Source organism: Diadema antillarum, unplaced genomic scaffold (genome assembly GCF_040938485.1).
Source record: "Diadema antillarum isolate AM-2024a unplaced genomic scaffold, OU_Dant_1.0 seq00000139_RagTag, whole genome shotgun sequence".
NCBI classification, from domain to species: domain Eukaryota; kingdom Metazoa; phylum Echinodermata; class Echinoidea; order Diadematoida; family Diadematidae; genus Diadema; species Diadema antillarum.
The window spans coordinates 463122-488378 of record NW_027271216.1 but is presented as its reverse complement, the minus strand read 5'-3'; the positions used below and the strand labels follow the sequence as shown (position 1 = coordinate 488378).

The 25257-nt window shown below is 39.1% G+C and overlaps 1 protein-coding gene across 1 annotated transcript in view; it reads left to right on the top strand.

The window, feature by feature from the left end:
* Window positions 1-307: 307 nt before the first annotated feature.
* The window catches only part of LOC139727652 (diacylglycerol kinase delta-like), a 262979-nt gene continuing 238029 nt past the window's right edge, over window positions 308-25257 (top strand). Inside the window, exon 1 of the mRNA XM_071638631.1 lies at window positions 308-550. Within this exon, the coding sequence (XP_071494732.1) occupies window positions 356-550 (195 nt within the window). The 5' untranslated portion in view covers window positions 308-355. The remainder of the gene's footprint in view (window positions 551-25257) is intronic.

Below are 25257 nucleotides of genomic sequence, written 5' to 3'. Positions count from 1 at the left end.
ATTGCGACCCAGTAGGTGTATCTCGGACTCCCGCATTACTGCAAGCACATGTCCCCGTCGTGCATGCGTCTATCAAACCTCCACGATCGAGAGTGGGATATAAGTGTGTGTGTGTAACGTGTGTGTATATATATATATCTCGCCCGCATATACCGTAGAAGTGTTATGTCGATGAGCTGGCGAGATCACACTACTCTCGTTAGCTCGAGCCTGCCGTGTTACCAGCTTTCTCCGTAGATTTCCCCGCGTTCCGTTTGTAAAATACAGTACCAACCCGCCATACATACATTCTCCTCTGATAGCTCTGCATACCAGTGTATTTTGAGTACATAAGGATCGTGGGGAGTTTGATGTCATGGCCGCTACTGAAACAAGCCTGTCTGTATCGGGATCGGCGACTCCGCTGAGCTCTCCCCATCGCAGAACGAAGTCCGCGATGCAGTCGAGCTCGGTGGAAGATTCCTCTGACAGCGAAGGCGATGATGTGGAGTCATCATCATCGAAGGCGTTTCATCGCCGGGTCTCGACATCGAAGCAGATCAAACATAAGGTAGGACCTTTTCCTAATGACGACTTGTGTGGCTGTCGCTGTATGTAGTACGGGGCACAACGTGGAATCGCTAGCGGTCTGTTGAACGTTTCGCACCCCAGCAGTTTAGGGCATTAGAAGCTCACACACCCGTTCGTTCAAATTCCCCATGTCTCTTTCTTGTTTTATACTTGGATGGGCGTTGGTGTTCGTTTTGATGTTTGTGATGAGACCACTGCTTCTTTCATTCCACTGAGGGAAATGCACTACTGTAGTGATGGAGTGTTTTTCGCTATAACCCAAAATAAATATGCTGGTTTCTGCACTTGTGTGGCTGTTATTTATTTGCTGTTTTCACAGGCACCTTTGATTGTTCTGCAGATGAAGGGTAGGCCTACTTTTTATATTATGCTGTTCATTAGCATCACACATAATTATCATCAGCTTGAAAATGATCTCTGACAATTTACTTGTTTGTATCCTTGAAAAAGTTTTCAGTTCTGATTTGCAAGCACCAAAATAATATGTGCTGTGATAATCAGCCTATTGATTGTGGGCATCTTTGGCAAAACAAGACAAGATAATATATTACATTTGTAATCATTTTCAATCTTGAGTAATGAGTTAAAGAGAAGAGTCAAGAAATAGTTTTAAATCAAGGTTGGCCAAGGCCAAGTAGGCCAGTAAAGATAGTGACCCCCCCCCCCCCCATTTCCATTTTTGGAAGATACTTGTGAATTTGGTTGCTTTTTTATACAGTTATCTCAAGAGACTGTAGTAAAAATATTTTCACTCATTTTGTATATGATTTTTTTTAAATGCTGAGAATCCTATTTGAATTAAAAGCATTAATTTTAATCCAAAATATGTTTGAATTAAGCAAAGTTTTTTTTTAAAGGCTTTTGGTAAGTTTGCTACCGAATGAGCGAACAACAACAACAACAAAGATCTTTGAGTGTGAAACATGTGTTTGAGATATTTTTTATTTGAACAGAAGGCATCATATATCTTTTGTAAACAGATGCACTTATAACCATTCAGATCTTTGTGACTTGTTTTTTGGGGAAAACAAACATTATAAGGTTTCTATATTACAGTGGATGTTCAGAAAGTAAAACCATAATAATTCAGAAGTATTTCTTCATACATGTAGCTTTTGTGTTCTTACTTTGTATTGGTGAGATATAGATTGGGATAGTTTCCATGGAAACAAGGGTTAATAAATCATAATGCTCTTTACAAATTTATGGTTTATTGAGAAAAATAGTGATATCTCCTTATATGTTAGGCTTACTGCAAAATTATGTAATATGGTAGGATGTTTTGTAATACAGTTGATTTACCAACACATGTGCATCAAATGTGATAACTTGATTTTTTTTTTAAATCACTGCTCCCAATGGTAAATAATGGCTTTAATCTGGTATTCCCTTGTCCTACAATTGTACTTCAAGTCAGTTCATTGTACTTTTCTGCTAGAAATTGTCCATAATTGCCATGAAAATGGACATATATAAGCTAAAATTTTGGTATTTAAACCAACCTTATTTCCAGATTTGGCCTCATATACTGTACACCACCTGCACGATGGCTAGGATTAAATGTCATTCAGCTTTTTTTAAAGCAAAAAAAAAAAAAAAGAAAGAAAGAAAGAAAGAAAAATGATGCAAAGTACATGCAGGCCCACTCTCCTCCTCAGCTGAAGAAAAGGGGGAGTCTTATGTGATATTCAGACAATTATTGATTGAGGATTGGCTCGTGGGTGGTCCCTTGGAAATCTTTTTCGATAAAACTCTCTTTTTTTGTGGCCCGAAGTTTGATGTCCAAATAACATGTCAGTGCCTTGTATGACAGCATATATATATATGTAAACCCTTTCAGGACCAGAATCCCAAAGCATGTGAGACAATTAGTGTCAACAGTTTCCCTGTGGGACTAGCAGGGTTAAAGGGATTTTGTTTGTGTGTGTGTGTGTGTGTGTGTGTGTGTGTGTGTGTATGTGCGTGTGAGAGAGAGAAAGACAGACAGACAGACAGACAGACAGACAGAGAAGTTGTATTATAACATCATTTGAATGAAGAAAGTCCTGTCCATTTTTAAAAGGATATCCGGACTTGAATTGCAAGAGAGAGAAACTCGCTCTTGGGAGAGATCGAGTAATCTTTTGTTCCCGGTACTTGCACACTGCACAAATCAGGTCATGTTTTGTCTTCATGTTTACATGCAGAACAGAAGACCCAGTGAAACCGTCTTCATGTAATGTTTTCTCCATTACAAAAGACCAAGTACCATCTAGGGCATATTTTATATCCCCTCCCCCCTCCATGTATTAAATCTACAGGCATACTTCCTGTTTTTTGATCAGTGCATAGAAAGAATACCATTCAGTTATTCAGAAAATGGTTGTCATGACATCAATATTTCCTTGTCAGTGCATGTAAGTCTTCCTCAAGGTTTGTTTATGATTTTGTTATTTACTTTTTTCCTTCACAAAAATAGATACACAGAATTCTGGTAGAAAAATCTTCATTATATTCTACTGCTAAGAAGGTATCCTAAGAAAGTTGTACATTGTAATAGGATCCAAGCCATGTTGTGAAATTACATATGAAAACAAGACATGAGCAAAAATGAGATTTAAACCCTTCTGTAGTGAACACAAATATATGTAGTTAGGAAAATATGATGTTAACAAGTGATTAATCTATGTTGTAGTCAAGTTAGGTGAAAATATGAGACTTGAACATGGCAGTGCAGCGTAGTTTTTTTTTTCCTAAAGTGGTTTGACGCTTTTATATAGAAACAAACATTTACAATATAAACTAATCACTGGAAAGACGTTGTTTTATATAGAAACAAACATTTACAATATAAACTAATCACTGGAAATTCTGTTTATAAATGTTTGTAGTCTGCTGAGTGAATTTTACCAAATCTTTGAGTTATCAATAAAAGACTACCAAACAAAATTCATCAATTTCTGCGTTTAACAGGTATTTTTTTTTAAAGACCCCTTGTGGATGAAGGATTTCACTATGGCATGCTAAGTACAGCATTTATACCTTTAGTTTACGAAGTTTGTGAGGAGCCATGATTTGCTAGATTAAAATACACTTATATGCATCATTTAATACCAGTGACAATTCACGAAAATTTAATGTTGCAAAAAAGGCCATCAGCTGCAATTCCCCAAAATTTCATGTTGCAAATATTTCTGGTATCATAATTATTTGTGGTGGTTCTTTGCAGAGTTACCTGCTGGATGTGGAATCATTGAAACAAAGTTTCTTGTTCCTTTTGTCTCCATAAACAGACACAGTCTTAGCAATGTCTCCTTATTCAGTAGCTGTGATCTATTGAAATAGATGCTACATAGTGTTGTACAGTAATTCTGTACCTGTGTACACCGGGAAATGTATGAAGTGTGGGCACAATATCTCACCTGGCAAGGTAGTCGATGTCCATTGTATTAAATGATGTTGTTGCCAAACAAACAGCTGTGCCAGATGAAATATGACATTTCCTGCGATGCTCTTCCGTTTGTGTCCATGCACATTAAGCTCCAATGATCTCCATCCAACCTATGAAATATATACCATGTATCCAAACTGCCAACTTTAATGTTTTCATGATACCTGATCTGTTTATTTTTTTTTCATCAAAAGTGAGGAAACAGAACATACTGATACATTATATACAGTAAATAGATAGATAGATAGATAGATATAGATAGACAGACAGATACTATAGTAGACAGTCAGCTACATAGAAATATAGGTACACGTAGTTGATCTAGATAAAAATATGATTAGGAGGGTAAGAGATATTGACAAGATAACATAACTATGCACTTTGAGCCGCTAGTTGAAATTATGGATTCTGAGGTGACAGGATTATTTTTTGAAGGGAGCAGCCCCCCATCCCCCTCCCCCCCCCCCAAAAAAAAAAAAAATGTGCAATTTCTGTCACCCGAGAAATCCATACTTTTACTCGAGGATTAAAGTAATGCACAGATGATTTGCTACATGTATACATTCCCAAATACATCTTTAACAAAAGTTTTCACTGACAATTTTAAGTATTGCTCTGGTTTTGTTGTTGTTATAATCTCAGTGCAGATGATCATGCAGTGTATTCCACGCAGTTGATGTGAATGCACTGTGGTCTAATGACGCCAATACCGACAGCAATTTATACATGAATATGACATCATATTCAAAATATATTGCACTGTAACATGGATATGATGTCACAGTATGACAGATTATTATTCGGCATTTTATGTGCAATATAGCAATGTCATGTTTGGTCACATGACGTTATGTAGACCAATCAGCGAACAGGATTTCATTAATAAAGGATGTAATGATACCTGCACTGTATGATACAGTGTAGTTTAAAGAGTAAAAATAGAAAAAAGGGTAGGTATCGGGGGAAATATGATGTTTTCTAAGCTTTTGTATCTCATAGTCATTTATGGGTGCATTAAATAATTCATGAGGTTATTCACGGAACAATGTAAGTTGTTTGCCAAGTCTGTAGTTGGCTAGTACTAGGAATGTGGATTACGAATCCAAATCACAACAGCAAAAAGGTCGCTTCCCCTACCTTCTGTTTTAAAATTGTATTCCTGGAACACATGGTTTTGCTTTTCATTGTATTATAAATACACATTCTATGCTATTTTAGTATGAGGTATTGTGCATGGCAAGAAATCCATGAGAATTTGTGCTCAAACTTTTACCCAGTTTCTCTTTGGTGAATGACAAAATCTCTTGGTGGTTGAGTTCCTCAAGGATCTCTCGAGTACTATGGGCAGTTTATAGCATCCCTTCTCCAAATTGCTATAGGTGTTTTACAGCTTCCCTTCTCCAAGCAGAGTCCTTGAGGGTCTCTTTAGAAAAGGGAATGCAAACATTGTAGCTTGCTAATTCACTTCAGTAGAAATGTATGACTTCTCGCGTAGTAAACCATTTGATTAATGAATGAAATGTTGAGTCAATCACAGGTATCTTCGTTCTTTGTGAAGCACAGAGTGTACAGTATGTCTATTTTCAATGCCTTAGAGCTCACTTCCACATAAACCCCTTTTGGACCAGTTTCTCCAAGTCCTGCTGCTGTTCTTCAGGATTGCTGTGACTTTTGGCAGTGGTTGGGTTAAAAACACCCTTCTCGGATTAACTCAGAGGCAGAGCCAAGGAGAGCTTAACATTTTGCTAACTTCTACTTTAACCCCTTTGGGACCAGTTTCTCCAAGTCTTGCTGCTGTTCTTCAGGATGGTCATGGCTTTTGGCAGTGGTTGGGTTAAGAACACCCTGATGAACTTGGAGGTTGAGCCATCTAGCAAGGAGAGCTAAATTTTCTGCTGGCATCGGCTCTCATTAAGTTGGTCATAAACAAAATATTGGGTCAGTCCCATCCAGACTTGTCACATATCAATCAAATGATTCATAGACCGAGCATCTCTCATACACGGCTTCCTTGTGATATTTAGCAGAAGCAGCAGGTCAGTGACATCATAAAAAGAAGAAAAAATTCAGCGAAACAAGTTTAGGAGGTGCATATCAGAAGAACCGAAAGATTGTGAAGACTTGTAGAGGTCATTAAGGTCTGTTTCATCCCCCTAATCAGCAGTCGTTAAATGTGGTATATTGCTTTATACTGAGTAAAAGTTCACAGGAGTGATACTCTGGCAATATACTCTCTAAAAAAAATCGAGTGAAAATTTTCACTCTAAAAAGAGTGAATACAAAAAAGAGTGAATTTCGAGTGAAATTGGAGTGAATTTTGAGTGAAAATGTTCATTTTCACTCATTTTGGACTGACGTCAGGGATCACTCCAAAATCTTCGAGTGATCCCTGACGTCACTCCAAAATGAGTGAAAATGAGCATTTTCACTCCAAATTCATTCCAATTTCACTCGAAATTCAGTCTTTTTAGAGTGAAAATTTTCACTCGATTTTTTTTAGAGAGTAAGCAACTATGACACAGTGCTGCCAACTAGAATGTGAAACTCTATTTGGCATGTTATTTCTGCATGCAAGTAAAATATGAATTTTTAAAATATGTTATTACAAAAACTTGTTTTATACATGTAGTGTGCTTGGTGTGTTAGATACTTTTTTTATACTGTGAGTTGAAGCATTTTTTTTTTTGCCTATAGAATATGTAATTGCTCTCCTCTTAAAAAAGAAAACAAACTGTGACTGCATGTATTACATGTATATAAATAATGTATTTTTCCCATTGGTGATGAATTACGCATCCTTATAGGCTGATTTTGCTTCAACACGCATTTCCCATAGACGCTTGCTCGAGTATACTCGGGACTCGTCCTCAATGGGTTAAAACGAACCATGAAAACGATATGTGCAGTTGAGGCAAACTGTGATTATCTGTGTATTCTAAAGCCATCACAAACTTTCAAATATGAATTTTAAATTCATCAAAGTTCAAATAATCTTAGAAGCATCCTCCAAATTGGGGCCCATCCAGAGCCAAGTATATTGTAGGCCTATAATGCTGTAAAATCAGAAATGTTCATGTGCATTTTGATTTCGCGATGAACATTTCTGATTTCGCGGATTTTGCGATAGCCAAGATTTGTGAAATTAAAATGCACGGGAGAGTTCTTTTCTACAATATACAATGCGCTGAAAGCCAGTGACAATTCACTATAATCTCATGCCACGAAAAAGGCAGTCGGCTCCAATTTGCGAAAATTTCATTCCGCGGAAATACATTGTATCTTGCTTTACAGCTATCCAAATATATTGTCAGGACACATTAATGATGTTGTAGCCCGCAGCGTTGCTTTTGTGTCAACGATAATGGACGTACCCACTGACCTGTCTGCATTTCTGAGAATTTTTTTCCCCAAACAGCAGACAGAATAGACTTGAAAATTCATATATATCCGGTGTACTATGAAAAAAAAAGTGGAGAAAAAAAAAGTGGAGAGAGAGAAGGAAGAGTTATTTCTGGTGCTTACCTCGCCTGTCAATCATTTGTGGAGTAGCCACAACAAGGAGAGATAGGAAGTTTGAATGTCATAATATCTTGATGATTCAGTTCTTGACAAGAATGATGTGTGTACTCCAAAACCAGAGATTGGGCGAGAGTTAGGGAGAGAGATATACATATATATCAGATAGAAAGAAAGAGATAGAACGAGAGGGAGAGAGCATACACTGTATGTGTCATTGTGTGTGTGTGTGTGTGTGTGTGTGTGTGTGTGTGTTTGTGTGTGTTGTTTGTGTGTGTGTGTTTGTGTGTTTGTGTGTTTGTGTGTTTGTGTGTGTGTTTTTGTTTGTGTGTGTGTGTGTGTGTATGTGTGTGTGTTGTTTGTGTGTGGCATGCTCTCTGTTTCAGTTTCAATTTGATTTTGTTTTTTTCCTGCATTTTTCCTTGAAAATCAGACATGAATTAATGTTCTGTGACATTTGCTCCTGCGACAATTGCTCCCACAAAATGTCTGCATGCTCTTAAAGGGATGGTACAGTATTGGTGGAGATGAGAATTGGGCTTTCAACTTTTTGCGAGATACCAAGAAAACGCTTATGAAATAGTACAGAGCATACCAATTTAAGAGGAATTCAAAGTTTATTTGAACAAAATCGGGTTTGGAATGACTGAAACATCCAAAAACAAAGTAAAACAAAGCGATCGTAATAAATTGTGGGTCCCACACGTATTAGAATCGCTCTGTTTTGGATATCTCAGCTATTTCAAAACCAATTTTCATTAAATTCCTCATGAAATTACATGCTCTTTCATATTTCATAAGAGGTTTCTCATTATCTCACCAAAAAAATGTTAGAAACCTAAAATTAGGTCTCAACTAAAACTCTACCCTTCCTTTAAGCCAAACATAAATTTTACACACAAACATAATCCTAACCCTAATCCTCACATCAAACTAAACCTAAAACCCAATCAAAACCCTAACCCTAACCCTAAGTCATGAGAGAAAATAAAAAAACCCTATCTCAGGAGCAGTTTTCAAACTCTTACACATGCAAGTTAAAAGAATACTGTCGACTAATGAATATAATTTTAAATAGTTTGAATTCTTGCACCTTTTGCATCATTTTGCTGCGATGAGTCATTCCTCTAATTGTTTTATAGGGTGCTTAAATAGAAATGTTGAGCTGTGACTTGTAATGATACACCTTCTTTATTTTGTGATTTGATGTGTGTCTTTAGCATACCATTCATACTTATTGCAATGTATGTATATATTCCATCCTGTATGTACATTCCATCTCGTCTGACTCTAAGGCACTTACAGCACCGCATAACGTTTACTGCACGGTCCGTGGAAATTACCCGCTCGCTTCGACATAATCGTATTTGATCGTTGTGTGCAAACAAGGCGGGTTATGAACACGCCAAAAACCCTGGCTGAAGTACAGGTAGTGCTCAGCAAGCCTCTAGTGGACGTAAAGTGCATCTTATGAGAATAATTTCTCCTACCTGCTCATTGGGGCGTTTGGACAAGTGCCCCTATATATTACTTGATAGACCAGGAGTTTCAGTTGCCCTCGGCAACCAGACAATTGGGTTTGTACTGGCCTGCCAAGATCTGCTGCTGGATGGCACAAAGTCAACCTTAACCCGTTGAGGACGGTTTGATTTTTCTACAACATGCACTTCCCATAGACACCTGCCCGAGTATACTTGGGACTTGTCCTCAACGGGTTAAAGGGAAATTCAATCCTGATGTTGTTGTACATAGAAAAACAAAACCATCAGAGAAGCAGATCAGTGAAAATTCTTGGGAAAAAAATCAGACACACAGAAAGAGTTATAAACTGTAAAAGTGTATCTTAGTCTGAAAAAATTGGCAACTCTGTGTATTGTAGGTGTTAAAGGGGAAGGCTAGTAACTGATCAGTGGGAATCAGTGGAAATGCTGGGAGATGATTGTTCCAATCCTTATGGGATTCATTCAAGAGTACATTATATATCAATTGTTGGGTGAAAATTATTTGCTTCAGAATGGTCTCATATTCAAGTAATGTGCAGTTTAATGCTTCCAGGTTAGCGTCCCTGGTCAGTGACGGGGCATTAATCTGCACATTACTTGAATATGAGACCGTTCTGAAGCAAATCATTTTCACACAACAATAGATATACAGTGAACTCTTGAATGAATCCCATAACGATTGGAACAATCATCTCCCAGCATTTCCACTGATTCCCACTGATCAGTTACTAGCCTTCCCCTTTAAGCAGTTCTCTATTCTGCTTAAGTACAAAAAAAAAAATTACCAATTTTCATTTTTTCTCAAATATTTGGGCACAGACAGAAATTATCCACTGAGGAGGACATGCAAAAACATGTTTATACCAAGATCAAGTTTGAAGAAATTTTCTTTTTCTCACAAGAAGAATTTACAAATAATTTGCCGACAGTAGTGGTTGCTGCCATTAAAACATCAGTCTTGTGTGAGAACATATTAACACTGTAAAGTCCAATTTCTGTCTAACATTAAGTCCTAGGTACTCAGTAGATGATAGTTTTTCCATTCTGCTCGTCTGATTTTATTCTCTATTCTAGTCACAGCCAATGTAAACTTGGTGTGAAGTTGCACTGTAAGTGACCTTTCACCTTTACGATTATACGTGCATGGCTAAAAGAAATGCCTGAAGTACGTAACACGTTCAGTCAGGGATTACCGTGTCCCTGTTGGCGTGTGCAGACAACGTAACCCTTTGAAAGTATTGCGGGGGACGCATGTCGGTGGTTTGCGGTTCAGTCGGTCTGTCGGGTCGTTCCTCGTGCCAGCCCATAAACCTATTTTCCCCAATCCCACTAATTGGATACCTGCATGTCTGGAGAATCAGGGACAGGAGTATTATGTCCAGGGATGGCAAGGTGGGAAGAAGGGGGGGGGGGGGTGAAGCGGGGAAAAGGAAATCACTCGGACAGATGTCAATCTGTTTCCGACTTACTCTCTCCTGATGACTCATTCCAGCCCTTGTTACTACACTGCCGCAATTACCTGCGCAGCATAATATCAAAAGAGTTGAAAGAAATAAACGAAACGACAAGAACAAGGAGTAGAGATGGCATACTGTTGAACCCGTATGTTGTGGTTTTTTGTGGTGTGAAACTCATGGTCTCTAATCGGGGGAAAAAACAAACTATTTTTGGCCCAAGAATCTGTCATTTCATGTTGTTCATATGAGGACAGGATCACTGAAGGACAGAAGTGGTATGAAATTGCACGGAAAGCATATCTTGAATTTTGTAATCTGACATATGGACTATTTGATACTAAACTACTATTATAATCATATACTGTAAAAGTGGAAATTTTTGCCGCGTTGAAATTTTCGCGCAACCAGAAACTAGCGTGAAAAAGCATGCAAATTTTTTTGCATGCCATATGTTCCAGTAGTTGATGTCTTGATTCCGTGGAATTAAAAACACCCGAAACTCTTCTTACCCGGCCGAGCGCAAAAAATTAGTGGCGTGAAAATATCCACTTTTATAGTAACGACTATTTTTCATTCTGTTACTCTTGATTGAAATGTGCTATGACTTGCAAATATTGTCGCACAATTCCCAGTGTGCGAAATGTGACACTTGCAAAATGCATGGCTTATTCAATGACTGCCATCGAAATCTCAAGTTGATTCTGATTTGCACTTTATCACTGCCATAGTAAACGGGAACTGGACAAACAATTCAGAACAAACAATTCAGAACAAGTTGATGACGTACAGTGTACAACTCCTTTCGAGTCCACACTTGATTTTTTTCGAAAGTAAACCATGGCTCAATTGTCCGGAGCGCAGTTTAAAGAGGCTTCGAAACCAAAAACATCTTTTGATGAAAGTTGTGTCAAAGACAATGAAACTCATTTGCATACATAGAGGATGGGATGGGGGGGGGGGTATCTTACATGCACTGAGGTTAATGAGTGTGTAAAGTAATAGCTCAAGTGACCAGCTCGTAAGTGTGTGTATGCAGATATTACATAGCATAATGGGGACAAATATTTCATAGATACGTGCATTTATGGGATGATAAGAGGAAATGAGGTAAATACTCTCACGTTCTACGAGTAGATAGATTAATAAGTGACTTGTGACTTTGAGGTTAGAGTTTGTGATTCTGTTTTGCAAATGAATGAGTGCCTTCTTCATTCGAGTGAAATTCATATTGAAGTTTATGAGGGATGGAGGTGCAGTTGTGGAGCGATTCCTCTTTCAGATGATTCGAGAGATGGAGTTGGTTCTTGTCGCTTTCCAGCTACTATAGTCTTTGGCTCGAGGTGATTGATGTGGCTACTCTCCTGATCCATACGAAATGGAGGTGAGAACAAAAAAGTCTTTCAGATGTATGCAAACCTTCTGTCTCTTTGCGCTTTACCGTACGAGACGACAGTATTGTAGTGTTTCGTGGTAGCGCATTGCAAGATTAGCAGCACGGATTGGACAAGGTGACACAATGGACGGCCAGGTAGAATGACCTGCGTGATGTCCTTCAAGACAACATGTAGGGCACTGTCAAGTGTCGTTAGTGAGCGTGGCCGAGAGAGAAATCGACCGGTGCGTGCCGAGCCATTGTCAGACGGCGTCCCCTGACCGTCCAGCCAATCAATGCCAGAGATATAATATACCCGTCATCTACTTCGTATCGGCACTCCAGAACTTCTGCTCCGGTGTGCCAGAGATATGGGGGGGGGGGGGGGGATGGGAAGGAGGGATGTATAGATAGGTCATGGCAAGTTCATGGGTAGGCCTAGCTTCCCTGTCCAGGCATACATCCTTGCCAGGTGCTGCCGGATTCTTCAGCCTTGCCTTTCATTGACCAAGAGATATCTCTGTGTGTGTATCAATTGGCTAAAACTCTAGTGCTTATGGGTGAGCATATGAGTGATTTTTTGTTTTGCTTTGTTTTTTGATGGGGATTGGTTGGGGAATGGCACCACTGTCGTCATATCACTGCTAATTTGAATCTAATTTTGTGAAGGCTAAATTCCTCAACAAAATCTATTTGTGTGTGTGTGTGTAAATATAATGTATCTGATGGCTGGACGTGCTTTCCTCTAAATCTCAAAGGAATTTTGGTGAAGGTTTGTGTGCAAGAGAATTAGAGTCCATAGTGTCATTATCCCATCTAATTTGCCTAACACGTTACAAACACTGATATGTTATCATTGTATTTGGAAAATGTATGAAAAGTTTTCAGTTTCCCATGAATTACTGCCTTATTGTGTACAGTATCTGGTGATGTTGGCACTTCTGCCAGTTTGTAATAAAGCTCAGCTTGAACAGGGCTGGAGTTTTGCAGTAAATACTTTATTGACGAACCGGAACAAGGAAATAGAAGATACAATACCTTCATTTCCAATGCTGGATGACTGAATAATCACATCCAATTATATGTTGTATTCAAAAGCATGGTGCAATTTTCTATACCATCTTTTGATAATGGTTAAATTTCAGAGAATCATGAGTGTGCAGAAATAAGGGCATGCTGTTAAGACCTGGCTGTAGCGGTGAAAAGCGCGAAACGTTTGCTGAATTGCTTTGCTGCATCCAGTGTAACATTTCTATTCATGTCCTTCACAAGAGACGGCGCATACATGATTATTGTTGTCTCCGCAGAGGAGGCTGTGCTTTGTTTTGTCGTAGGATTTCGTTTCAGGGGGGAAGCACGGTTAGGAATACCCTTTTTACAGTCACGTATGGTGACTTGATTCAGGAGGGACATCGTCGTGGAAACTCGAATCTCGGCCATTGATCGCCTGCGGGGCCGAGGGCCATCTTGCATTGCCTTTGATCAATCTTGATTATCCCCACGCATTGTTGGTTCTTCCCCGTGCCTTGTTTTTACAGGGACCAAGGTCCGGGGACAGCCGCTGCAATGGGGCTCAGTCACTCCTCCTTGATTCTGTCCGCCTGTGCCCTGTGTTCATTCCCCCGCCCCCTCACCCTTCCACCCCCGCCCTGTTTTCTTCGTTGCAAACTTGTGAAAGGGTTCATTCTTGTTCTCTGCAACATTTCACAGTTCTTCTCATTGTTTGAGTTTGATTTTAAGGCTTGCGAACATAAAAGAAGAGTTAGAGTTAGCGGAGTGAAGCCAAAAAGAGAGAAATATATATAGCGAGATATAAAGAGGGAGAGATGAATATAGTGGTGATAGAAAGAGCGGGAGAGATGAATATAGTGATAGAAAGAGAGGGAGAGATGAATATAGTGATAGAAAGAGAGGGAGAGATAAAATAGTGATAGAAAGAGAGGGAGAGATGAATATCGTGATAGAAAGAGCGGGAGAGATGAATATAGTGATAGAAAGAGAGGGAGAGATAAATATAGTGATAGAAAGAGAGGGAGAGATGAATATAGTGATAGAAAGAGAGGGAGCCATAGTGATAGAAAGAGAGAGAGAGATGAATATAGTGATAGAAAGAGAGGGAGAGATGAATATAGTGATAGAAAGAGAGAGAGAGATGAAATAGTGATAGAAAGAGAGGGAGAGATGAATATAGTGATAGAAAGAGAGGGAGAGATGAATATAGTGAATATATTTTGCGACATAAACTGGTTTTGAATGTAAAGAAATGTGAGTTTATGCTGGTAGGATCCAGGAAGAGAATTAGAGATGTTGTTGTACGTGATGTTGTTATTGGAGGCAAGACAATACAACGTGTAAAGCATGTAAAATATCTAGGAATTATGATTGATGAACACCTTGACTGGTCAGTTCAAGTGGAAACGTTAAGAAAAAAGATTGTAAAAGATGTATATTTGTTGAGGCGGATTAAGTATTTTATAGGTAAAAAAACCGCACTTATGTTTTATAAATGTATTATCCAATCTAAATTTGATTATTGTAGTATTGTGTGGGGAAATGTGGGAAAGGGTTTTGAACGAAAGCTACAGGTTGTACAAAATAGGGCAGTGCGAACAGTTATGGGAGTAGATTGGGCAGTTTCTTCTGATACGGTTTATGATATGCTTAAATTAGATAGATTACAAGATCGAAAGATTAAACGTGTTTTTTATTTTATGTATAAAGTAGTTCATGATTTAGAGCCTCTATGTTTGCGACGTCATTTTGTTTTTAAGAGTTATAATTACAGTCTAAGACAAACGATAAAGAATTTTATATAACCGCCGATTCGCACGGAGTTGAAACGAAGGAGTATTTCTTATTATGGGACAAAACTGTGGAATAATTTGAGAGAGGATATTAAGGTAGCAAATTGGGGTGAGTTTAAAAGGCAAGTAAATGAGGATGAAAGTGTTTTAGTTAGAGCAAAGGAATTTTTAATGTCCAGATAATATTTGTGATTATATGTTTTATTTTATTAAAGAGTTTGTTTTGAATATACGCAGGGGCGGGTGGGTTGCAGTTGTGTGTGTGTGTGTGTGTGTGTGTGTTTACGCGTAGGTTAGGGTAGTTAGAGGGGATGTGCAGTGTTCGTTTTACAGCAATCTGTTATCAATAGTCTTAAATGTGTTTTTCGTGTGTGTTAGATATTATTTCGGTAATTTTGTGTTTTATCTTATTCTATTGTTTTATTAATCAAGTAATTATTTAATCAATTATCTTAAGATATCTATGATTTTAATGAAATGTTATTTTGTTTTGTAATTTGATAGTCTTGCCTGTTTTGTGTCTTGCCTACGATGTTATATTGATGGATTTGTGTAGTTTTATGTAGTTTTTATTTGCTTTGTATCTATGATGATGATGAATCACGTTATGTATACTTGTTTTTATTGCACGGACTGACTGAAAAACAGCCGTGGCTGATGTTAGTACCGTGGTTAAATAAAATGAATGAATGAATGAATGAAAGAGAGGGAGAGATGAATATAGTGATAGCAAGAGAGGGAAAGATGAATATATAGTGGTAGAAAGAAATTGAGAGAAGGGGGGGGGGGGGAGAGAAATACGATACAAGTGGAGTTTTCCTTCCCTGTAATAATCGAGGTGGTGTGTTAGGCCGTAGTATATGAAAAATAATATCAGATCCTGATTGTCACAAAGGAAGGTTTCAATAGTGAACATCTTAATTGGCATTTTGCATGCTTTTTAATTGATGATTTTAAAAGTGTGGCAAGTAAGTACTTTTAATTCAGTTTGTGTATTAAAAGAAAGCACACATGATAATCTTTTCAAATAGTGATTATGGAATTAATGTTTAGTTCTGTGACAATTTGTTTCAAGTGTCATGTCACACTATGAAGCCATATTCTTGTTTGTAAATTCCATATTCTTGTTTGTAAATTCCATATTCTTGTTTGTAAATACCATATTCTTGTTTGTAAATTCCATATTCTTGTTTGTAAATTGGACATCAGGTGATCTACTGTACATGGCACTCGGAGTTAGCAGCCTCCTGTAGATGAGTGCGTATTGTAATAACGACTGTGTGCAGTGTGCATGAAGCTGTGTGATTGCAAAAATCACAGCTTTGTTAGAAATATCTGATTGATGGAGTTGTACCGTATACTGCATTTTTTTTCATTTGTCTTGTGGACAGTAATATTGTGAATAGTATAATCAGCTTTGTGTATTTGTGTATATCCTTTTGCCACTCTCATGGGATTTCTTGACTGTGGTATGTGAAAATTAGTTAGTTGCAAACGATTCTTCTTTGATGTGTGTACAAATCAATGTCTACATAAAGTAGTCATTAGATGTTGTATAAAACCAGTGCTGACATGGAAACCGATTTCTGCGTCCAATCATATCTTGAGCGGCATATCAGGACAATCTCTCTCTCCCCCGCCCCCCCAATACTGGTTAGTGATAGGGTTCAAGTAAAGATTAGGGTTAGGTTTATGATTAGGGCTAGGATTTGAGTTGGGGTGAGGATTAGGTTCAGGATTAGGATTAGGATTAGTGGTAGGAGAAGGGTCTTGGCTACTTGTCCAGGGGGTAATTGTCCTACAACGCTTGAGCAGAATGTTGTCACACTCTTTAATATGGTGCACTGGGGAGGGTTCCATGTTTATTATTAGCGCATCATGTTTTCCATAAAAGTGCATTGTGGGACATGGCTGTTTTGTTTACATGTATGTTTCTTTTGGGACAAACAAACAAGAACGGTTGCTAGCTGATCATGCTCAGACCGCAGGGGCGGATCCAGGAATTCTGTAAAGGGGGGGGGGGGGGGGGGGGGGGGCGTAAGTATTATTTTTGGTGCCACTTCCGGGTTTCATTTCATTTTTTTCTTTTTATTTCTTTTGTTTTTAACGATAAATAAAGGGGGGGGGCGTGCGCCTCTTGCGCCCCCCTCTGGATCCGCCACTGAGACCGTCAATAATAAACGGCCGAGTGGAAGTGAATGTGTCTTCTTCGCCACACTTCATTCCTTGTCAAAGTCAGCAGTCATTCAACAGTAGGCACTGCAGTACATCTCGATTGGCAGGTGGATTGAGTCTCCAGAGCCCAATAATAACGTGTAGGTAGGGAGGCTGAGAGACTGTTGAGAGCACCTTGAAGAAATAACGTGAAAAAGAAAGAAAGGGAGGAAAAAAAGGTCTGAAAATAACCCCCTGAAGGAAGAAATCACAACGAGGCTAGAGTGACGGGACAGCCGCGGCTTGACAGCAGCTGCTCATGCTGATGTGGCGCGCAGACTTTCGTTTCATGCGCAGGTGTGGGTTTTTTTTTCTTGTTTTCTTTATTGCTGGTGCTCATCTTTGCGAAAACCCTCCTTCTTTGCGGAGGCCACCAAATTGAAGGGCTTGATGTTGTTGTTTAATCTTTTGATTTTATTATTACCAACCTGTTGCTGAGGTTTTTCAACCAGTGATGCAATGGCAGCTGGAAGCCCTTAGATGTTGGCTCCCTGCATAAAATCAAGTTGGTGCGTAGTTTGCATTTGACATTTATTAGTCAATTGTTGGGGGTGGGGGGATGGCGCAGTAGCTCTGTATTCTTTGCTGATAGTATCCTTCACCTGTCATGCAATAATGTGTGGATGTACAGTGTATGTGTGCATGGTTGTGTAGACTTGTGAAAAATATACAAATGGATTTAAAGAACCCAAGAAGGAAGCCATGTGATCGTTGCACATATTCAACACCTTAAAACTTATTTTGCTTTTGAAAAGCAAAATCTGAATGGGTGGCCTGAGCAGTATGAACAGCGAAGCAATTATTTATTTTTTTTTTCAAAAGCGATTTTCGAAAGTTTCAGTGAGGCTCTTGAAGATTTTGGCCGCTTTATGAATGGGGCATTTAGTGTCCATACTGTGATTTGCACCATTCGACCCTTTTTTTTTCTTTCTTTTTTTTTCTTTTTTTTTTTTAGCATGAACTCATCTCTTCCAGAACTAGCCTTTGTTAAAGGCCCTCTAATTGCAGTAATAGCAAGCTAATAGTGAACAAAGGGGTTGCCTATAGAGACCACAAGTGGTGCTGTATAACTTTCATTCCTCAGAAATACTCTTTGGATTAGTGAAATCTGCTGCTGCTGATAAATGCAATGTTCAGACTAAAACTTCTTTAGGCATTGTTGGCTTTATGGAAGATTGCTAATGGTATACCTTTACCTGACTAGCTGAATGAGCATGTGAAATATCCAGAGTGTACATAAATGTAAAATGTATATTTGTACTACTTTTTTTCCCCCCAGTTTTTCCCTGATTCACACATTAGCTTCCTAAGCAGCCTTTGTAAAGGAACTACTTCCCCCAACAAATGAATGACGAAAACAAGAATATGATGCATGAATGCACTTGATAAAAAAAGGTAAACACTCAACACAATATGATGACAGAATATGAGGAATATAAAGGAAAAAGGTGTGTAAAGTTGAATGGCAAAACATAATCAGAATGGGTGAGGGTGGCCTCTGCGCTATATACTGTACATGTACATGTAATTGTGCACGGATTAGGGACCTAAACTCCAAAGTGCATGTGGACTACAGCACGATATGTTGGCATACGACTGTGTGAAAGCTTCTTCGAAATCCTTCCAAGCAATGAAATGGTATGTAAGATTCATAGCCCTATTAATTCAGTAAACAGACATTATCTATTAAAAGCCTGCTGCTTAGAGTTGTAGCTACAAACTGTGTATAGCTTGTATTATGTACCGTATATGTTTATCTCACTTTTATTCAAGGAGAGATAACATGCAATGATATGCCCAATATTTGTGTACTTCTCACGTGTGATTCGGGAAGTTTTTTTAGTTCCTCTATGATTTGATTTGATTTTAATTCATGGACTGACATTGATGCATTAATGTGTAGAGATTGGTATGTAAAATACATGCACAGAATCACATGCCATTGTTTACATTTTGAATGCTGCTGATGTTACTATTAATTCAGATTTTTTGCTCCTTTCAGTTAAATCATTTTCAGTCAGCAAAATGTCCCAGTGATGCCAACGTAGTTTTCCACAAGGAGGATAGATAGCAACTAGGCGGATTAAGGAGTTAATCCCTCTGTGTCAAGACCTTCCCGTTTTTGTTCCCACTTTTGCCGTCGCCACGGAATATAGCTGTAAGCATCCAAATGGTGTGCGTCAAACTCTATAGACCTGTGCAGCTGTGATACTGCTTTTAGGTACAGCAGACCCCTGGCTCGTACAGGAAGTTGACCTGGATTGGGCAGTGTAACATGTGTTTGTGCTGTCACAGCCCCCTCTACTATTTCCTTTCTCCGAGGCATCAACACACTGTCCCAGGCTACCCATACGAAGAGCTGTCGTATGGCTTCTTGTCTTGCGAGAAGCGTTGCTTTTTCCGACTACCTGATACTCTAACGACCCTTAATGGTGTTCCCGGAGAGTTGTATAATGCCATATCAAGGTGTTAACCCTCTCCCCCTTAACCCGTTGAGGATGAGTCCCGAGTATACTCGGGCAAGCGTCTATGGGAAATGCATGTTGTAGCAATTAATCAAACCGTCCTCAACTGGTTAACATTACTAAATTTAGTGGCTCCCACTTAATCAGACGGGATAGAGAAACAAGATTTTCTTCCATTTACGATGGGATCCCTTAAAGAGTGACTGATAGACCTGTGCAAATTACCCCACATGAAACCCAATATGTAGGCCTACACACTGTATAGTTCACTAAATAATGCACAGTTATCTACAGGGTACCAGTCGATATCGGCGATAACAGGTATTCACACGCTATGACACCCACAGACCAGATAGCTTTTTAGGAGTGAAGTTTATGTGTCAGTATGAGCTGACTTTGCTTGATGTAACCACCAGCACAGTACAACTCAGTTGTGTAGTCCCACTTAATTATGTTTCACCAGTGCTTGGCGAATGTTTGGCCATGTGCAAACTTCTTTCTTCAGTGCTTTGAAGAAATTCGTTGAGACAAAGCCAGTAACGTGATTATCGGTTGCAGATAATTGCTTAATAGAGGACTGGTATCTATCACATCAAGGTAAACCTAGCTGCATGTTGGAAGGGAGGTTTGGCATGTATTCAAACAAGAGTGGAGCAATCCTCCCCCCCCCCCCCCCCCCCCCATCATCACTACCGCCATCACCACAGTGCAACTTGAAGAGACAATCCAGTTTGGGTTGAGACCCAACTTCAGGTTTCTGTCATTTTTGGTAGGATAACAAGAAACCTCTTATGAAATATGAAAGAGCATGTAATGCCAAGAGGAATTTAATGTTTATTTGATGAAAATTGGCTTTCCAAAAACAAAGTAAAACAGAGCGATCCTAATAAAAGGTTGTACCCACCTTTTAACAGCTGATTGCTTTGTATACCTCCTTGGTTTTACTTTGTTTTGGATGTCTCAGCCATTCCAAAACCGATTTTCTTAAAAAAAAACAACTATGAATTCCTCTAAAAATGGTTTGCCGTGTACTATTTCACAAAGTGTTTCTTGGTATCTCGAAAAAAAGTTAAAAGCCCAGTTTTCATCTTCACCAATACTATACCATCCCTTTAATGCTAAAAGTAATGAAAAATCTCAAAATGATTCTTGTTTCTTTTGCTAGATGTCATACTCGTGATGAAGGTCGATCAGGAATGCTACCAAGTATGCTTAAAAATTGACGATGAATGAACATTTGTGCATTCGAAGAATCTCATTGATAATCAAAAGGTGTCGTCTGACAAGATCATTCTCCAAAAATCTTGTGATGAAGTAAAAAAAAAAGCATAAGAAGAAGAAATTATCTGCCTCAGTTAGCAGATGGCAAATAAAGAGATACGATTGTAGCAATCATCATAACATATATTCTTTGGCTCAACTTGAAGTGCGATGTAAAAGGGTGATTGCTGGACATTGAACCCTCGCAGAGGCTAGCGAGCTGCTTTGACAATTGCTCAGCTCATTTTGAGAAGCGAAAGCCAAGAGCAGAAGAGGTTGCCACGGGGGGAAGATCCCTCTGCAAGCTCACGAGTCTCGACTTGATGCAATAAATGTGCCACAGCGAATTTTCATGGTTGACGGAACGTTTCCTGTATTGCCACCGAACCATCGCCATCATCTCCATTATTCCGTGGTCTTCTAGAAGTCGTTGTTCCTGCCTTCTCCGGAAAAAAAAAGTCAGGGATTGTTGTTAATTTTCTTTTTGAATTCTTCAATTTTTCTTCTTTTTTTTTTTTTTGGGGGGGGGAGGATGGGCAGGGAGAAAGAGAGACAGAAAGAAGAAGGAGATGATATTGGAGCACTTTGGTGAGATGCTTCTGTGGAGAATACATTCCTTGAAGGCATACGCTGCTCTGATACCAATCAGACAAACGCTCATTAATGCATCCTTGCGTTAGCTGGAAGGGCCCATTCCTAGAAACACATTTTCTGTCCTCATAACTGTGGATGATAAAGTGAAAGTTGCTTTTGAGGGGAGGGAGGCTTTCTGCTGTTGTTGCTCCTCAAATCAATGTTGAGTGCAGTGCCATGAATATTCTTGTATAATTTCTGTTGCTGAAATTATCATTTCAGAGTTTAGGTGTGTGCAGCTGTGTAGAGAAGAAAAATTCCACTGGGATATAAAGATGAGTGATTACCAAGTGCATTTTGTCATTTTGCTTGGGTACAAAATGTAACAGGTTATATTTCTATGATGCTGCGAAGATGAAACTTGAAATGTACACTGCTACAGGCTGTCATGTACTTTGGAAAGCATGGGAAGGGGGGGGGGGCTGAGGGGGGGGGGGGCTGAGGAGGAATAGCAGTGTGGAATGGGCGTTGGGCACACCTTCCACAGTAACCCACCAAGTTGTATGAAATATGAAAGTATAGCTGTACCTACATAGCAGAACATGTTATAGTCACTTTTTTCCCTTCCTTTGTAGCTGAGCATCCGTTTCATTATGCAGAAATGGCAAATTAAGGTGCCACATGTCAGCTGTTTCACCAAGTCCCTGTGAGTATGTTCCAATGGGTACGTAGCAGTAGTGAAGAAATATTTCAGCCTTGTATGAGAGCTTCATTTGATTCCCAGATGTGGAGCTGTCACTGTAGATTTTACCCGAACTCCTTTTTTTTCAAACAATACACACTTTTTTCTTATCTTCCCCCCTCCCCACCATTGCTAATGATTCTCAGAAGGCATAAAGGGTATATAGTAGTCTTCATTCTGAAGAAATTCCTGTTCCCATCATTCGTAGGTGATATTTATCGTGACATGTGTCATAATTTTCTGTTTTATGTCAAGAGGGTTTCCCCCCCCATCTTTCTTGCATTCTGAAGTTCTAGTTTGAAATTTGCAAATGAAGCAAGTACCTCAGAAATTCAGGCCATGTCCATAAAAACTGAAGTTATGAGGACTGTCTTAATTGTCTTAGGAAGAAAAGAATAATTTTCGTAACTATTTTTGGTATATGTATTGATAGAAGAGTTGCTAGGGGAACTATTACATCCACAGATAGATATCCATATTTGTACAAATATCATATTGGAAAAAACAAAAAGAAATTCAGCCCAGGTACGGTATTTGGAAGCCTTTTTATGCTCTTTTAACGTTTATGCTTCTTGCATTAGGGCAATGCATGAGGATGACATTTCTTTTGAAGGCTGGGATTAATTTTTCAGTGCACCCTCAGGTCCCATAGTTGATCATAAACTGACACGAGAGCAATATGAACTTTTTAAAACTTTCATAATATCAAGACTTGCTGAGATATGCTTTTTTTTTTGAGGTGTGATATATGTGTACTATGTTTATTTGTGACAGTTTACTCAGAGCTACCCTCCTTTTTTTTTTCCCTGATTGATACAGAAATAAATATCAAATTTGTTCTGATCTGACTGTTGTTCTCAGAACTGTAGCTCCGGGGATTCCTCCTGCATTGTAAGATATATCTAGATGTTGTATGGGATGTGTGGGACCAGTTCATATTTTTAGAAATGATGTGAAGTGCTCATCTCAAGCTCATCTTTGATCCCCTCTGATGCGCTCTCAAGTTACTCAAAACGAAGAAAGGAAAGTCTCGCTACAGAGTATAACTACAGGATTAGATTTCAGAGATGATGTCATCAAAAGAGTATTTCTATTGTACATCCGCGGTTCTCGACAAAACCTGTTTTCCCCTCTTGATTGATGCGGAGGACGCGGGCGCGCCGTTAATGGAAGCGCGGTGAAAGCTGACGTAGGATAATATCGAACAGCGATGGAAGAGTTTGGGCAGCCCAGCTAGAGCTGACATTTGGGAGGATGTTTCGTCGACGCCGGAGACGAGGTTGCCGTGTGTCACGTTTTTGCGCCTTGCCATTGATCTGGCGTGCCATCTGGGTTTGCTATAGACTGATGCCGATGCCATGGTACAAGGTTGCTCTTTATGAAGTTCTCCTATCTCACATGCGTGTGATTGCAGATGGTTGTTCATTAAAAAATTATCAAAAAATCAAGCTGGAAAACAAAGCCCATTTCATGTGGTGAATGTTCTGTACAGTGTATGACTTGAAAAATAAATTTGCTGTAGATGTTAAATGTGTGAAACAAAGATATTGCAGGTAGGATGAGTGTTCAAGGTCTGTTTACGAGCATTTTGCAGCCAAAGGTTTCAATTTTTGATGAGAAACTCATGAAGGAGATGGGAATTCCAACGTTCAGAGGGAAATAGATATTCTGTCACTATCTTATTAAAGGGCAGATTCATTAGAACAGCTCTGCATATAGGTTCAAACACATGATGCACATGCACACACACACACACACACACCCACATCCACATCCACGCACACACGCACATGCACACACAGATGCACACACACAGATGCACACACACACACACACACACACACACACACACACACACACACACAAATGCATGTGATGCTGAGCATGTGATGCCAATTGATGCCAGTTGCATTGTTATAGAGAAAGTCTTAGTGGAAAAGTGAGCAAAGAAAATGGGATTCCATCGGGATTCGAACCCGAGACCTCCGGATTGCTAGACCGGTGCTCTACCGACTGAGCTATAGAAAGCCCTAGTGCAGTGTTCGTCCCAGAAACCCTTAATTCTCAATGCTCGGGTGGTCAGAAGCTATAGCAGTGTGTTTGTGTGTGACACACACGCACACACTTGAACCTGGCATAAACCCGAAGGATAATTCAACTTGGGGATATATCTGGGACGAACACTGCACTAGGGCTTTCTATAGCTCAGTCGGTAGAGCACCGGTCTAGCAATCCGGAGGTCTCGGGTTCGAATCCCGATGGAATCCCATTTTCTTTGCTCACTTTTCCACTAATAATTTATATTCTTTCTGGTCAGTTTATTCTGTCTTTATTAGAGAAAGTCTTGTAACAGTTGCATAGAGCATTTCAAAGGAACAGAAGTAGGAGGTGTCGAGGATTGATGAACACTTTTATAGTGCATCTTCATTACATGCTAAATGGACATCCTCAAGAACTTCTGTTTGTCTGACATATTTTTATCAAAGGAATGGTCAGTCACATCGTTCTTGATGCAGAGATAAGGAGAGCAAAAGGTCATTCACCATCCATGGCTACCTGGTACAAATTCACGTAGGCCATGTTGGACCTAGAGGAGCTTTTCTTATTGTTTTTCTTTTTTATCTGAGGTGGTGTGTGGTGATTTATAACAGTGTGATTGTGATTTCAAAAATATGGGCAATGTAGCACATTTTTTTTTTTTTAAAGAGCCCTCAGCAATATACCCACTACAGTCTGTATACTCATCCAGGACAGTTTCTTGCAGCATAGGATTTGTGTTTGCTTATAGTGCAATGTGCTTTAACAGCTGTGAGAAATAAAGGATATTATTGAGTTGTATAACAGAATAACAAGTTTAGGTAGTTGTGTCTGATCCTTCGTGGGAATTCAATCTGATCATTGTGACATCATAATGCAATGTTGAACATCTGAGCTGAATATATCATCCAGTTGAATTTGCAGCAGAAGTGTTACAAATTGTACATTATACGCTATTCTGAGAGTGATCTACCTGTTAATGTTTATAGATACTGTCATCTGAGATGCCATTATGGTTAGTGACCGCTAGTCTTTAATCTTCTGTCATGCCAGGAAACCGAATGCTGTACACGGCAGTAATGTCCACAAATGCAGCTGTATGCCCGTTGAGATTTTTAGTTTATTATGTTTTATTCATAGGAATTGCTTTTATTGTAATAGGATGCCATATACTGACAGAAAAACAACATGCTGACAAGGTTTTTTTTTTTTTTTTTTTTTTTTTTTCGTCAGTGTCATACTGAATAATGAGTGACTAAGATGTGGGAATACAGACTGTAGTCAGCTTTGCTTGAAACACATGTAGCAAAATCTA